The sequence below is a fragment of the Salmo salar genome, chromosome 01 (assembly GCF_965601325.2).
Source record: "Salmo salar chromosome 01, fSalSal1, whole genome shotgun sequence".
Taxonomy (NCBI): Eukaryota; Metazoa; Chordata; class Actinopteri; order Salmoniformes; family Salmonidae; genus Salmo; species Salmo salar.
Genome location: NC_138291.1, coordinates 2,509,454 through 2,524,713, shown reverse-complemented (window position 1 = coordinate 2,524,713; position 15,260 = coordinate 2,509,454). Strand labels below are relative to the sequence as shown.

Sequence of the window (15,260 nt, the reverse complement as noted above, 5' to 3'; positions counted from 1 at the left end):
GGTTATATCCTGCCTGTTATATCAAGTATTTCTCCTGTCTTTCCGGTGTCCTGTGTGAATTTAGGTATGTTCCCTCTAATTCTCTCTCTTTCTCTTCTCTCTGAGGACCTAGGACCATGCCTCAGGACTACCTGGCCTGATGACTCCTTGCTGTCCCCAGTCCATCATCTGGTCGTGCTGCTGCTCCAGTTTCAACTGTTCTGCCTGCGGCTATGGAACCCTGACCTGTTCACCGGACGTGCTACCTTGTCCCGGACCTACTGTTTTCAACTCTCTCTCTCTACTGCACCTGCTGTCTAACTCTGAATGATTGGCTATGAAAGGCCAACTGACATTTACTCCTGAGGTGCTGACCTGTCGCACTCTCTACAACCACTGTGATTATTATTATTTGACCCTGCTGGTCATCTATGAACGTTTGAACATCTTGGCCATGTTCTGTTATAATCTCCACCCGGCACAGCCAGAAGAGGACTTGCCACCCCTCATAGCCTGGTTCCTCTCTAGGTTTCTTCCTAGTTTCCTGCCTTTCTAGGGAGTTTTTCCTAGCCACCGTGCTTCTACATCTGCATTGCTTGCTGTTTGGGGTTTTAGGCTGAGTTTCTGTATAGCACTTTGTGACATCGGCTGATGTAAAAAGGGCTATATAAATACGTTTGATTGATTGATTGATTGATTGACAGGAGAACTCCTGTGTATTTATCATTCGCTATTGTATTTAATTTCCCCTTTTTCAGAACTTAACACACTCTTGGTTAAAACAATTGTCAAGCAATACCTTATTAACGTGCCTTAACCCATTGGCTGTGCCGTTCCTGCTCTATTAATCCTACCGGTCTGTCATCTGTGCCCTTTATAAACACCTGGAAACACATGGAGCTAAGAAACCCTGAAGAATAAATATCCAGTCCAACAGGTCCTTCAGGAACTCACTCTCTGAGCAGATCACCCCAGCAGAGAACTTGGCATCAGTCTTCTGACAGCTGACAGTCCTGTGATGCTGGCAGTGGCTCAGAGACATCTCGTTTCCTATACAAAGGGAAAGGGATGTTATTAGTCACTTTTCTAAATTTACCAGTAAACTAATCTGAATTTTGGAAATTTTAAAGAATTTTAAGGGAATTTTCATAACATGTAAACTATATAAATACTTTTTTTTTCTTTTCGTTTGAATATAAATTCTGATAACTTTGGTAAATTACCAGGAGTTTCACAACCCTACCTGTACACTTCACTCCACTCATTACCATCTCTGTCACGTTACTACTGTCCCAGTACCATGTTTCCTTAGCAACAGGGGAAGCACAAACAAACAGGTTATCAGTAAACCTTTATTTATCCAGGAAGTCCCATTGAGACCTATTTTACAAGGGACACACTTGGCAATAGGTTATGATAATAATAATAATAATAATAATTGATTGGAGTGCTGTTCCTGTAGCTCAAAGCGCTTTATATAGTAATGGAAAAACCTCTTCCTCTACCAATGTGTAGCACCCATCTGAAAGATGCCAAAACGATCACCACACACCAGCTATCTTGGTGGAGAGGTGAGGAGTGATATGGCAATTAGGTTGGCATAGCTAGGTTTCCATCCAATTGGCAACACCTTTTCTCATGAATATTCTAAAGTCTGCATAAAAACAATATTCTCATTTTGCCACAAGAGTTGTATTTCCATCAAATTGACTTGTTGCAGATAAAAGGCCGTGCGTGATGACGTAGTGCACATAAAAAATACCTTTTGCGGTTAAATCCCCATGTCCCAAGTTAAATAGGTTCACATCTCATTTTAAACTCTACCGGTGGTTTTGTTTACAGCGAATGTCGAATCTCTGGTCTTGACACTGGCGCTCTATGATGACATCACTGGCGCTCTAGTCAGATACAGGGGGGGTACTAGTCCTGGGACACTGGAGGCTGGACCCCCCGACTCAGGGCTCCGGCTGTCCCCCCGTCCGCGTGACTCACGGCTGGCCCCCCGACCGCAGAAGCTCCGGCTGGACTCTCCTCTCTGTAACCAGAACAACAGTAGTTGCTTAGAAAACTGTATTTTTCCCTCAATTGCTCAACGGTCATGTGCTTTTGTACCCCCCAGAATGCATCTTGCCGTCCTCCGTGTCACAGTGAGGAGAGGGAGTGGCTCCAGCTCTCTCACACAGCAGCCAATAGAAAAACAGCGACAGGCTGATACTTTCATAGCAGCAATCAACATAATGAATAGGCTTTTACTGTTGAACAAATAATGGTTCTAGAACTATCTACAGGAACATTCAGTAGAGAAATCACAGAAAATGACAGACGTAAGCAAAATGCTTCGGGAAGAGGAAGGCAACGTCTGTCCCAGCTCTATAGTACCTGTCCCAGCTCTATTCGACCTGTCCCAGCTCTATACTACCTGTCCTAGCTCTATAGTACCTGCCCCAGCTCTATACTACCTGTCCCAGCTCTATATAACCTGTCCCAGCTCTATATAACCTGTCCCAGCTCTATAGGACCTGTCCCAGCTCTATAGGACCTGTCCCAACTCCTGTCCCAGATCTACACGACTTGTCCCAGCTCTATAGTACCTGTCCCAGCTCTATAGTACCTGTCCCAGCTCTATACTACCTGTCCCAGTTCTATATACTACCTGTCCCAGCTCCTTAGTACCTGTCCAAGCTCTATAGGACCTGTCCCAGCACTATAGTACCTGTCCCAGCTCTATACTAAATGTCCCAGCTCTATACAACCTGTCCCAGCTCTATACTACCTGTCCCAGCTCTATAGTACCTGTCCCAGCTCTGTAGTACCTGTCCCAGCTATATTTTACCTGTCCCAGCTCTATACCACCTGTCAAAGCTCTATATGACCTGTCCCAGCTCTATAGTACCTGTCCCAGCTCTATAGTACCTGTCCCAGCTCTATACTACCTGTCCCAGCTCTATAGTACAGTATCATACTTCCAACACACATCATACTGTGAAGGAATGCATTTCTTCTTCTCCCAGTGTTTACTCACAGTGATGGCATGCATGGAGTACCCCAGGCCTAGCTGTCTGCAGACTACCATGGCCTCTTTAGTGGTCCAGCCAGCAGAGCACACCGTGCCCCACCGCGCCCCCACCTGAACCTCCACACGGCCCTCATAGTACGTCCTGCCTCCCACGATACGAACCTGTAAAGGGGCCCTAGGGTATGTCAGCGAGAGGGCACCTCCTATCTCAACTCCAATCCTGGAATACATCCCAACAGTACTGGTTGTCGCTGTAGCCTCAGACCGCCTGATTAAACTAGGAAGTTAATCCTCAAGCCTTTGACTAGTTGAATCAGATGTGTTTGTTCGAGATAGTGGAGGACTGGAGATGAGAAACACTACTCTAGCCTGCCTGTGCTTCCTCCAAAGTCGAGTCTGTGCACAGTCCTGAGGGCCAGAGGTTTGCTAATGCAGCAGCAGCTGTGGGGTTAGTTCATAGACTCACACAATAACACGTCAAGGGTGAGTCATTGGAGCGGGAAGCAACATTGGTTCCTTCCTGGTGGGTTGGGAGAACCAATGAGATGTCGCTACCTGGCATGTTATGGTTGGCTGTTGGCTCATCTCCCCAAGCAAGGAGATTGGTTGGGGAGGTTCATGTATTTGGAATAAGACTCTCGTGATGAGGTAGCCTGAGGGAGGTCATGAGGTCCCTAGCCATGAGGTCCCTAGCCAGAGGTCCCTAGCCAGAGGTCCCTGGCCATGAGGTCCCTAGCCATGAGGTCCCTAGCCAGAGGTCCCTAGCCATGAGGTCCCTATCCATGAGGTCCCTAGCCAGAGGTCCCTATCCAGAGGTCCCTGGCCATGAGGTCCCTGGCCATGAGGTCCCTATCCATGAGGTCCCTAGCCATGAGGTCCCTAGCCATGAGGTCCCTGGCCAGAGGTCCCTAACCATGAGGTCCCTAACCATGAGGTCCCAGGCCATGAGGTCCCTAGCCATGCGATCTGCGGAACAAATCCGAGGTTGGAGATTCATGGTTTTTGTAGTCCATGGTTATAACCTGGTTTAAGCATGTTTTATTAGCACTGTACAAGCCGTTATTATCTTGGTTAATACACCTACTTGCAGGCCGTGGTTAGCGTAGCCTAGCCCCAGCTGTCTGCAGACTACCATGGCCTCCTTGGTGCCCCAGGCCCCTCCACAGATCAGCCCCCAGCTCTTGGTCCCGCTAGCCTTCGTGCTCAACACCTCCACCCGCCCCTCATACCGCGTACGCCCCCCTGTCAGGCGGATCTGTGGGGGGGGGCAGACGGGTTAGGAAGCGGAGGGAAGGGGGAGTGTGTGGATGGGGTTAGCATGGGCGATTTACGGTCTGGCTGAACACAGGGCGTTTATCCAGACATACAGCACTTTGATTCAATCAGTTCTGTCTTAACCCGCGATAACCGACAACTGCAGTTAGCAGTTTCATTGTTTTTATTTAGGCGACGTCGGAGGCGTAACTGCGTTAAATCAGCAAGCAGTTCCCGGCGTTATCCCTATTGCGGACATTGCCATTGGATGAGTTGTATTAGTAATAATCCCACAGAGTCTTGATACAATTTGGAACAATGGAATGTTGTAAGCTTTAACGCCGTTCCACCTGCCAAAACACCGATATGACAGCTTTAATGCAGTTCCACCTGCCAAAACACCGATATGACAGCTTTAACGCAGTTCCACCTGCCAAAACACCGATATGACAGCTTTAACGCAGTTCCACCTGCCAAAACACCGATATGACAGCTTTAACGCAGTTCCACCTGCCAAAACACCGATATGACAGCTTAAACGCAATTCTACCTGCCAAAACACCGATATGACAGCTTTAACGCAGTTCCACCTGCCAAAACACCGATATGACAGCTTTAACGCAGTTCCACCTGCCAAAACACCGATATGACAGCTTTAACGCAGTTCCACCTGCCAAAACACCGATATGACAGCTTTAACGCAGTTCCACCTGCCAAAACACCGATATGACAGCTTTAACGCAGTTCCACCTGCCAAAACACCGATATGACAGCTTTAACGCAGTTCCACCTGCCAAAACACCGATATGACAGCTTTAACGCAGTTCCACCTGCCAAAACACCAATATGACAGCTTTAACGCAGTTTCACCTGCCAAAACACCGATATGACAGCTTTAACGCAGTTCCACCTGCCAAAACACCGATATGACAGCTTTAATGCAGTTCCATCTGCCAAAACACCGATATGACAGCTTTAACGCAGTTCCACCTGCCAAAACACTGATATGACAGCTTTAACGCAGTTCCACCTGCCAAAACACCGATATGACAGCTTTAATGCAGTTCCACCTGCCAAAACACCGATATGACAGCTTTAACGCTGTTCCTCCTCTGGCACTGCCAAAACACTGATATGACAGCTTTAACGCAGTTCCTCCTGCCAAAATACCGATATGACAGCTTTAACGCAGTTCCATCTGCCAAAACACCGATATGACAGCTTTAACGCAGTTCCACCTGCCAAAACACCGATATGACAGCTTTAACGCAGTTCCATCTGCCAAAATACCGATATGACAGCTTTAACGCAGTTCCACCTGCCAAAACACCGATATGACAGCTTTAACGCAGTTCCACCTGCCAAACACCGATATGACAGCTTTAACGCAGTTCCACCCCTGACACTGCCAAAACCACAGCTATGCGGGACTCGTCTATCTCAGTTAAGGCTTGATCTGATTGAATCTCTGCCATTGTCCGCATCCAAATGGCACCCTATTCCCTATATAATGTACTACTTTTGTCCAGGACCCATAGGGCTTTGGTCAAAAGTAGTGCACTGTGTAGGGATTAGGGTGCATTTGTGATGGTAACTTTGATTTATGGGTTAAAGGCATGTGTTTGATGAGAGTAAAGGACATCATTACACACATCACATATTCAGGATGCGCCCAGGTTTATATCTCTCATCACAATACAACTAACATTGTATTGAACATTACTGCAGCAAACACTCCTGCTCGATCAGGAATCTAATGTCAACACATCGTTGATCAATAAACAGTTTAAGATTCACAGTAATAAAAATATCCCCCTCTTTGCTAAACTAAATTACTTTAGTAAACTTTTACTTAGTTTGTTCTCTATGATCATATTAACATCATTTTATCAGTAAAACAGGACATGACAATAACTGCAATGAACAGAATAGAACAGGACATAATACAACAGAATAGAACAGGACAGGACAGGACATAATAGAACAGAATAGAACACAATAGGACACAGTAGAACAGAACATAACAGGACATAATAGAATAGAACATAATAGAACAGAGCAGAACAGAGAACAGAACATAATAGAACATAACAGAACAGGACCTAATAGAACAGAACAGGACATAACAGAACAGAACAGGACATAATAGAACAGAACAGGACATAATAGAACAGAACAGGACCTAATAGAACAGAACAGGACCTAATAGAACAGAACAGGACATAATAGAACAGGACAGGACATAATAGAACAGAACAGGACATAATAGAACAGAACAGGACATAACAGAACAGAACAGGACATAATAGAACAGAACAGGACATAATAGAACAGAACAGAGATAAGTAGTTAGTCTCTGACCGAGTTCTCGAGGTCCATGTATGGAGTGTTGCACCTCACAGCGGCGTCTTCTACATGCTGGCAGTCCTCTGAGGTAATGTTCTTAAAGCCACACTTCCACATCGACTTCTCCGTCCCCAGACACTGGACCTCATTCATGTGGATAGGACCCATCCCTAAAGACAGACAGACAGACAGACAGACAGACAGACAGACAGACAGACAGACAGACAGACAGACAGACAGACAGACAGACAGACAGACAGACAGACAGACAGACAGACAGACAGACAGACAGACAGACAGACACACACACACACACACACACACACACACACACACACACACCAGTTGCGATCGCCGACGTTTAAGATGAGGGAGGATATTGGGATGACTGTCATTCATATTCCATTCACCCAGTTCAATGTAATAGCAATTGGTTTAAGCTATTACATGACACTCTAATTGTCCCTATACTCATCATGAGGTTGCTACAACCTAACCTATGAATGAATGTTTACAACGTAAGTGCTACACAGGTCGAGAGAATTTAGTGTGTAATCAAGGTGACAGACAGTGACACATTCAGTAACGCCTTGCACACTCTTGCCTGCATCTAGGGTGTAATCATTAGTCCAACAGTTGCAAACCAGAGTTTCTATTGGACAAATGCAGGTATGTTTATACCTGTTTCATTCCGTTTGCTTCCGTTTAAGAAAAGTTTTTTTTAATTTTTTGGCAGAATCGGTGGAATGAATGCACCGGTGATCACTCGCAAACACAGTTCACTTTCATAGCAGACACATACAAACAGCTCGTTGTGTATATAATTCCTTCTCACATTCATCTATGCTCTCTGCTCCTCTCACCTTTTCCCTTCGCTTGTGGATGTCAGTGTAGAACACATCAGCTGTCTGTGACCAGGAGAAAATATATATATACTACGAAATCTCTCTCTCTCTCTCTCTCTCTCTCTCTCTCTCTCCTCTCTCTCTCTCTCCCTCTCTCGGAATAATTAACTATTGTCTCTCTTTGAGTCAACTACTCACCACATTTTATACACTGCAGTGCTAGCTAGCTGTGTTATTATTTAGTTGGTAAGTAAAATAAATAATTAAGCCAATTTGTGTATTTCTGATTCATCAATAACGTTAGGGTTCTTGCGGATTCAAGAGGTCTACGATGATCAGAACGCGCTAAACAACTTTTCCCGTGGTGCCTCGAATTCCTAATGAGTTAATTGTTACATGAGTCATTTAAATCGAGTATCAATTACAGTTTGATTCGATAAATAACAGTCATCAGATTAATGATAGTCACGTCACGACAGCAGACTGATCGATAATGTCAAAAGCCGCACTGAAGTCTAACAAAACAGCTCCCGCAATCTTTTTATCATCAATTTCTCTCAGCCAATCATCAGTCATTTGTGTAAGTGCTGTGCTTGTTGAATGTCCTTCCCTATAAGTGTACTGAAAGTCTGTTGTCCATTTGTTTACTGTGAAATAGCATTGTATCTGGTCAACAAAAAAAATATTACAAAAGTTTACTAAGGTTTGGTAACAGGCTGATTAGTCAGATATTTGAGCCAGTAAAGGGGACTTTACTATTCTTGAGTAGGGGAATGACTTTAGCTTCCGTCCAGGTCTGAGGGCACAAACTCTCTAGTAGCTTAAATTGAGGATATGGTAAATAGGAGTGGCAATATCGTCCGCTATTATCCTCAGTCATTTTACATCCAGGTTGTCAGACCCCGGTGGCTTGTCATTGTTGATAGACAGCAATAATCTTTTCACCTTTTCCACACTTAGATGATTAAACCAGGGTGTTGAGTCCTCACCTTGTCCCATGCGAGCTCCAGTCAGGGCCTCCTTGGCGGATCCGAAGCCCAGCTCCCTGCACACCACGCTGGCTGACAGCAGGGTCCATCGGTCGTCACACACCGTGCCCCACTCATTGTTCTTTAGTACCTCCACTCTGCCCTCACCCAGCTTGGCACCTCCCTTCAGCCTCACCGTGCTCTGATGAGAGGAGGAGAGGAGAGACGAGACGAGACACAGGGGAGGGAGGAGAGGGAGTGGAAAGAGGAGAGGAGAGGGAGTGGAAAGAGGAGAGGAGAGGAGAGGAGAGGAGAGGAGAGGAGAGGAGAGGAGAGGAGAGGAGAGGAGAGGGAGTGGAAAGAGGAGAGGAGAGGGAGTGGAAAGAGGAGAGGAGAGGGGGAGGAGAGGAGAGGAGAGGAGAGGAGAGGAGAGGAGAGGAGAGGAGAGGAGGAGAAGAGACACAGGGGAGGGAGGAGACACAGGGGAGGAAAGACACAGGGGAGGAGAGGGAGTGGAAACAAGAGAGGAGAGGAGAGGAGGAGACGAGACACAGGGAGGGAGAATCAGAAACTGTAGTTGAAGCTTCAAGTCTATGCCAGTGAGATACAAATGTACAGGTGCACCCACCCACCCACCCAGCCACCCAGCCACCCACCCACCCAGCCACCCACCCACCCACACCCACACACCCACCCACCCACACCCACCCACACCCACCCACACCCACCCACAGTCACCCACACACCCACCCACCCACCCAGGTAGTTTACCGTGGTTTTCAGTTTCTTCTTCAGTCCGTTGTTGTGTTCGTACTGTGGTCCAGGTACACAGCTGACCACGGCTGGCATGCCGCCCTTACAGGAACCTGTGGTATTACCTATGGAGTCGAACACAGAACATAACTCACAAATACGCACCAATGTATTCAACATAGCTCACATACACATACAGTCTGATCGTGGTGCTTGTTCGTGAGGTATGCTCAATATATTTACATCATTCTGAGTCGAATCTCCCTCTATAATTACCCTTGTTGAACTCCAGGGGGCAGGCTGCCAGGTGGACCTCAGTGCCAACACATGCCACAGAGTGTAAGCGGTACTGGTGCTGCTGACGCTCTGTGTTCAGTCTGGAGGGGTTTGAATGGGGGAGGAGGAGGAGGGGATGATACAGAAAACACTGGCTGTAGTCTGAACACAAGGCTGAAGCTCCGAGGGAAAAGACTGGCTGTAGTCTGAACACAAGGCTGAAGCTCTGAGGGAAAAGACTGGCTGTAGTCTGAACACAAGGCTGAAGCTGTGAGGGAAAAGACTGGCTGTAGTCTGAACACAAGGCTGAAGCTCTGAGGAACTTGGCTGTAATCTGAACACAAGGCTGAAGCTCTGAGGAACTTGGCTGTAATCTGAACACAAGGCTGAAGCTCTGAGGGAAAAGACTGGCTGTAATCTGAACACAAGGCTGAAGCTCTGAGGAACTTGGCTGTAATCTGAACACAAGGCTGAAGCTCTGAGGAACTTGGCTGTGTGCATCAGGGGTGGGGTCAATTCCATTGCAGTACCAGTCAAATCAGAAAGTAAACCAAATTCCAAATCTAAATTTTTCCTAATTAAAAAGCATTCAAGTTGGAATTTCAGTGTACTTCCTGAGTTGACTGTAATTTAAATGTAATTGACACCAACACTGGAGTAAATTAGTGATTTTATTATTCTCAATTGCGTATCACTGATACTGAGCTTTTCAGTTCCTCATTTGACTGTCTGCCAAGTGTACAATGACGAAAGTAGATGTTTAATCATTTATATTTGTATAAACGATGAACTCCTAAATCCTTTTCAACAGAAAAGAAAATTACAATTGGACGACAAAACAAGACTTTCAACAGAAAACCTGAAGTAACGTTCTTCAGGAACAAAGACTATGTTATTATCTGTGCTCCTACAGCCAATATTCAACCCGTCTCAGTAATGTTTTATCCAGTATCTACCTGTATGTTTTCAACCACACATGAACAGGTCATCATAAAATAACAACTTGTTCTTAATTGACTAATTAAAAAGGTTAAATATATTTTGAAACTTACAAGCATCCACAGTAACCTAACCTGTGCAGGAACTCTAGCTGGTATGAATCTAATACTCACAGAATATTCTGCTATTTCACTTGAACAAAGCCAGAGATAAACTGAACTGGGCCCTACAGTACAGTACAGTATAGAGCAGGTAGGGCTGTACAGAACTGGGCCCTACAGTACAGTACAGTATAGAGCAGGTAGGGCTGTACTGAACTGGGCCCTACAGTACAGTATAGAGCAGGTAGGGCTGTACAGAACTGGGCCCTACAGTACAGTACAGTATAGAGCAGGTAGGGCTGTACAGAACTGGGCCCTACAGTACAGTACAGTATAGAGCAGGTAGGGCTGTACAGAACTGGGCCCTACAGTACAGTACAGTATAGAGCAGGTAGGGCTGTACAGAACTGGGCCCTACAGTACAGTACAGTATAGAGCAGGTAGGGCTGTACAGAACTGGGCCCTACAGTACAGTACAGTATAGAGCAGGTAGGGCTGTACAGAACTGGGCCCTACAGTACAGTACAGTATAGAGCAGGTAGGGCTGTACAGAACTGGGCCCTACAGTACAGTATAGAGCAGGTAGGGCTGTACAGAACTGGGCCCTACAGTACAGTACAGTATAGAGCAGGTAGGGCTGTACAGAACTGGGCCCTACAGTACAGTACAGTATAGAGCAGGTAGGGCTGTACAGAACTGGGCCCTACAGTACAGTATAGAGCAGGTAGGGCTGTACAGAACTGGGCCCTACAGTACAGTACAGAGCAGGTAGGGCTGTACTGAACTGGGCCCTACAGTACAGTATAGAGCAGGTAGGGCTGTACTGAACTGGGCCGTACAGTACAGAATAGAGCAGGTAGGGCTGTACAGAACTGGGCCGTACAGTACAGTATAGAGCAGGTAGGGCTGTACTGAACTGGGCCGTACAGTACAGAATAGAGCAGGTAGGGCTGTACTGAACTGGGCCCTACAGTACAGTATAGAGCAGGTAGGGCTGTACAGAACTGGGCCCTACAGTACAGTATAGAGCAGGTAGGGCTGTACTGAACTGGGCCCTACAGTACAGTATAGAGCAGGTAGGGCTGTACAGAACTGGGCCCTACAGTACAGTATAGAGCAGGTAGGGCTGTACTGAACTGGGCCCTACAGTACAGTATAGAGCAGGTAGGGCTGTACAGAACTGGGCCCTACAGTACATTATAGAGCAGGTAGGGCGGTACTGAACTGGGCCCTACAGAACAGTATCGAGCAGGTAGGGCTGTACTGAACTGGGCCCTACAGTACAGTATAGAGCAGGTAGGGCTGTACTGAACTGGGCCCTACAGTACAGTATAGAGCAGGTAGGGCTGTACAGAACTGGGCCCTACAGTACATTATAGAGCAGGTAGGGCGGTACTGAACTGGGCCCTACAGAACAGTATCGAGCAGGTAGGGCTGTACTGAACTGGGCCCTACAGTACAGTATAGAGCAGGTAGGGCTGTACAGAACTGGGCCCTACAGTACAGTATAGAGCAGGTAGGGCTGTACTGAACTGGGCCCTACAGTACAGTATAGAGCAGGTAGGGCTGTACAGAACTGGGCCCTACAGTACAGTATAGAGCAGGTAGGGCTGTACTGAACTGGGCCCTACAGTACAGTATAGAGCAGGTAGGGCTGTACTGAACTGGGCCCTACAGTACAGAATAGAGCAGGTAGGGCTGTAATGAACTGGGCCCTACAGTACAGTATAGAGCAGGTAGGGCTGTACTGAACTGGGCCCTACAGTACAGTATAGAGCAGGTAGGGCTGTACTGAACTGGGCCCTACAGTACAGTATAGAGCAGGTAGGGCTGTACAGAACTGGGTCCTACAGTACAGTATAGAGCAGGTAGGGCTGTACTGAACTGGGCCCTACAGTACAGTATAGTATAGAGCAGGTAGGGCTGTACAGAACTGGGCCCTACAGTACAGTACAGTATAGAGCAGGTAGGGCTGTACAGAACTGGGCCCTACAGTACAGTATAGAGCAGGTAGGGCTGTACAGAACTGGGCCCTACAGTACAGTACAGTATAGAGCAGGTAGGGCTGTACAGAACTGGGCCCTACAGTACAGTATAGAGCAGGTAGGGCTGTACAGAACTGGGCCCTACAGTACAGTACAGTATAGAGCAGGTAGGGCTGTACAGAACTGGGCCCTACAGTACAGTACAGTATAGAGCAGGTAGGGCTGTACAGAACTGGGCCCTACAGTACAGTATAGAGCAGGTAGGGCTGTACAGAACTGGGCCCTACAGTACAGTACAGAGCAGGTAGGGCTGTACTGAACTGGGCCCTACAGTACAGTATAGAGCAGGTAGGGCTGTACTGAACTGGGCCGTACAGTACAGAATAGAGCAGGTAGGGCTGTACAGAACTGGGCCGTACAGTACAGTATAGAGCAGGTAGGGCTGTACTGAACTGGGCCGTACAGTACAGAATAGAGCAGGTAGGGCTGTACTGAACTGGGCCCTACAGTACAGTATAGAGCAGGTAGGGCTGTACAGAACTGGGCCCTACAGTACAGTATAGAGCAGGTAGGGCTGTACTGAACTGGGCCCTACAGTACAGTATAGAGCAGGTAGGGCTGTACAGAACTGGGCCCTACAGTACAGTACAGTATAGAGCAGGTAGGGCTGTACTGAACTGGGCCCTACAGTACAGTATAGAGCAGGTAGGGCTGTACAGAACTGGGCCCTACAGTACAGTATAGAGCAGGTAGGGCTGTACTGAACTGCGCCCTACAGTACAGTATAGAGCAGGTAGGGCTGTACAGAACTGGGCCCTACAGTACAGTATAGAGCAGGTAGGGCTGTACTGAACTGGGCCCTACAGTACAGTATAGAGCAGGTAGGGCTGTACAGAACTGGGCCCTACAGTACATTATAGAGCAGGTAGGGCGGTACTGAACTGGGCCCTACAGAACAGTATCGAGCAGGTAGGGCTGTACTGAACTGGGCCCTACAGTACAGTATAGAGCAGGTAGGGCTGTACAGAACTGGGCCCTACAGTACAGTATAGAGCAGGTAGGGCTGTACTGAACTGGGCCCTACAGTACAGTATAGAGCAGGTAGGGCTGTACAGAACTGGGCCCTACAGTACAGAATAGAGCAGGTAGGGCTGTAATGAACTGGGCCCTACAGTACAGTATAGAGCAGGTAGGGCTGTACTGAACTGGGCCCTACAGTACAGTATAGAGCAGGTAGGGCTGTACTGAACTGGGCCCTACAGTACAGTATAGAGCAGGTAGGGCTGTACAGAACTGGGTCCTACAGTACAGTATAGAGCAGGTAGGGCTGTACTGAACTGGGCCCTACAGTACAGTATAGAGCAGGTAGGGCTGTACTGAACTGGGCCCTACAGTACAGTATAGAGCAGGTAGGGCTGTACTGAACTGGGCCCTACAGTACAGTATAGAGCAGGTAGGGCTGTACTGAGAGACCTAGATCTGCTGGTTCCTCCTGGACAGAGTTATAGACCTGCTGGTTCCTCCTGGACAGAGTTATAGACCTGCTGGTTCCTCCTGGACAGAGTTATAGACCTGCTGGTTCCCCTGGACAGTTATAGACCTGCTGGTTCCTCCTGGACAGAGTTATAGACCTGCATGTTCCCCCTGGACAGAGTTATAGACCTGCTTGTTCCCCCTGGACAGAGTTATAGACCTGCTGGTTCCCCCTGGACAGAGTTATAGACCTGCTGGTTCCTCTTGGACAGAGTTATAGCCCTGCTGGTTCCCCCTGGACAGAGTTATAGACCTGCTGGTTCCCCCTGGACAGAGTTATAGACCTGCTGGTTCCTCCTGGACAGAGGTATAGACCTGCTGGTTCCCCCTGGACAGAGTTATAGACCTGCTGGTTCCCCCTGGACAGAGTTATAGACCTGCTGGTTCCTCCTGGACAGAGTTATAGACCTGCTGGTTCCTCCTGGACAGAGTTATAGACCTGCTGGTTCCCCCTGGACAGAGTTATAGACCTGCTGGTTCCCCCTGGACAGAGTTATAGACTTGCTGGTTCCTCCTGGACAGAGTTATAGACCTGCTGGTTCCTCCTGGACAGAGTTATAGACCTGCTGGTTCCTCCTGGACAGAGTTATAGACCTGCTGGTTCCCCCTGGACAGAGTTATAGACCTGCTGGTTCCTCCTGGACAGAGTTATAGACCTGCTGGTTCCCCCTGGACAGAGTTATAGACCTGCTGGTTATAGCCCATATGGTTGGGTCAAAAGCAGTGCACTATTAAAGGAATAGGTTGCCATTTGGGGCAGACCCTGGTGAGCTGGTAAAGAATCAAACGTCCCACAGACACACAAAGACAACCATTATTCTTCAGAGGGATATTAAGGGGAAATAGCTGCTTGTCATTTTAGTTTACCTTTTGTTTAACCCAGAGCTGAATGGTTTAGCCCTAGCTTTAGCTTTGGGTGGCAGCCTGCAAAGTAAACATTGGTTAGATGATGATGTTGATGGTAATAAAAGCAATGGGAGAAAATATTAACCAAGTTAGTAACACATGTTACATTATGTGTTTTAGTACAACACAAAAACACACCATTCATTTCAGAGGTTAACAGAAGTTAACAGAGCATTGTAGAAGTTAACAGAGCATTGTAGAAGTTAACAGAAGTTAACAGAGTATTGTAGAAGTTAACAGAAGTTAACAGAGCATTGTAGAAGTTAACAGAGCATTGTAGAAGTTAACAGAACATTGTAGAAGTTAACAGAGCATTGTAGAAGTTAACAGAGCATTGTAGAAGTTAACAGAGCATTGTA

The 15,260-nt window shown here is 47.2% G+C and overlaps 1 protein-coding gene across 2 annotated transcripts in view; it reads right to left on the bottom strand.

The window, feature by feature from the left end:
* LOC106593885 (lysyl oxidase homolog 3B) overlaps nt 1–15,260 on the bottom strand; it is a 106,295-nt gene that overhangs the window by 14,763 nt on the left and 76,272 nt on the right. Inside the window, exons 5-12 of one of the 2 annotated variants that reach the window (XM_045704320.2) lie at nt 9,438–9,538; nt 9,180–9,286; nt 8,430–8,610; nt 6,611–6,765; nt 4,080–4,250; nt 3,002–3,157; nt 1,223–1,286; nt 934–1,029 (exon numbers count right to left, since the gene is read on the bottom strand). In XM_045704320.2, the coding sequence (XP_045560276.2) occupies nt 934–1,029; nt 1,223–1,286; nt 3,002–3,157; nt 4,080–4,250; nt 6,611–6,765; nt 8,430–8,610; nt 9,180–9,286; nt 9,438–9,538 (1,031 nt within the window). The remainder of the gene's footprint in view (nt 1–933; nt 1,030–1,222; nt 1,287–3,001; nt 3,158–4,079; nt 4,251–6,610; nt 6,766–8,429; nt 8,611–9,179; nt 9,287–9,437; nt 9,539–15,260) is intronic. The other variant, XM_045704305.2, reaches the window with a different exon arrangement.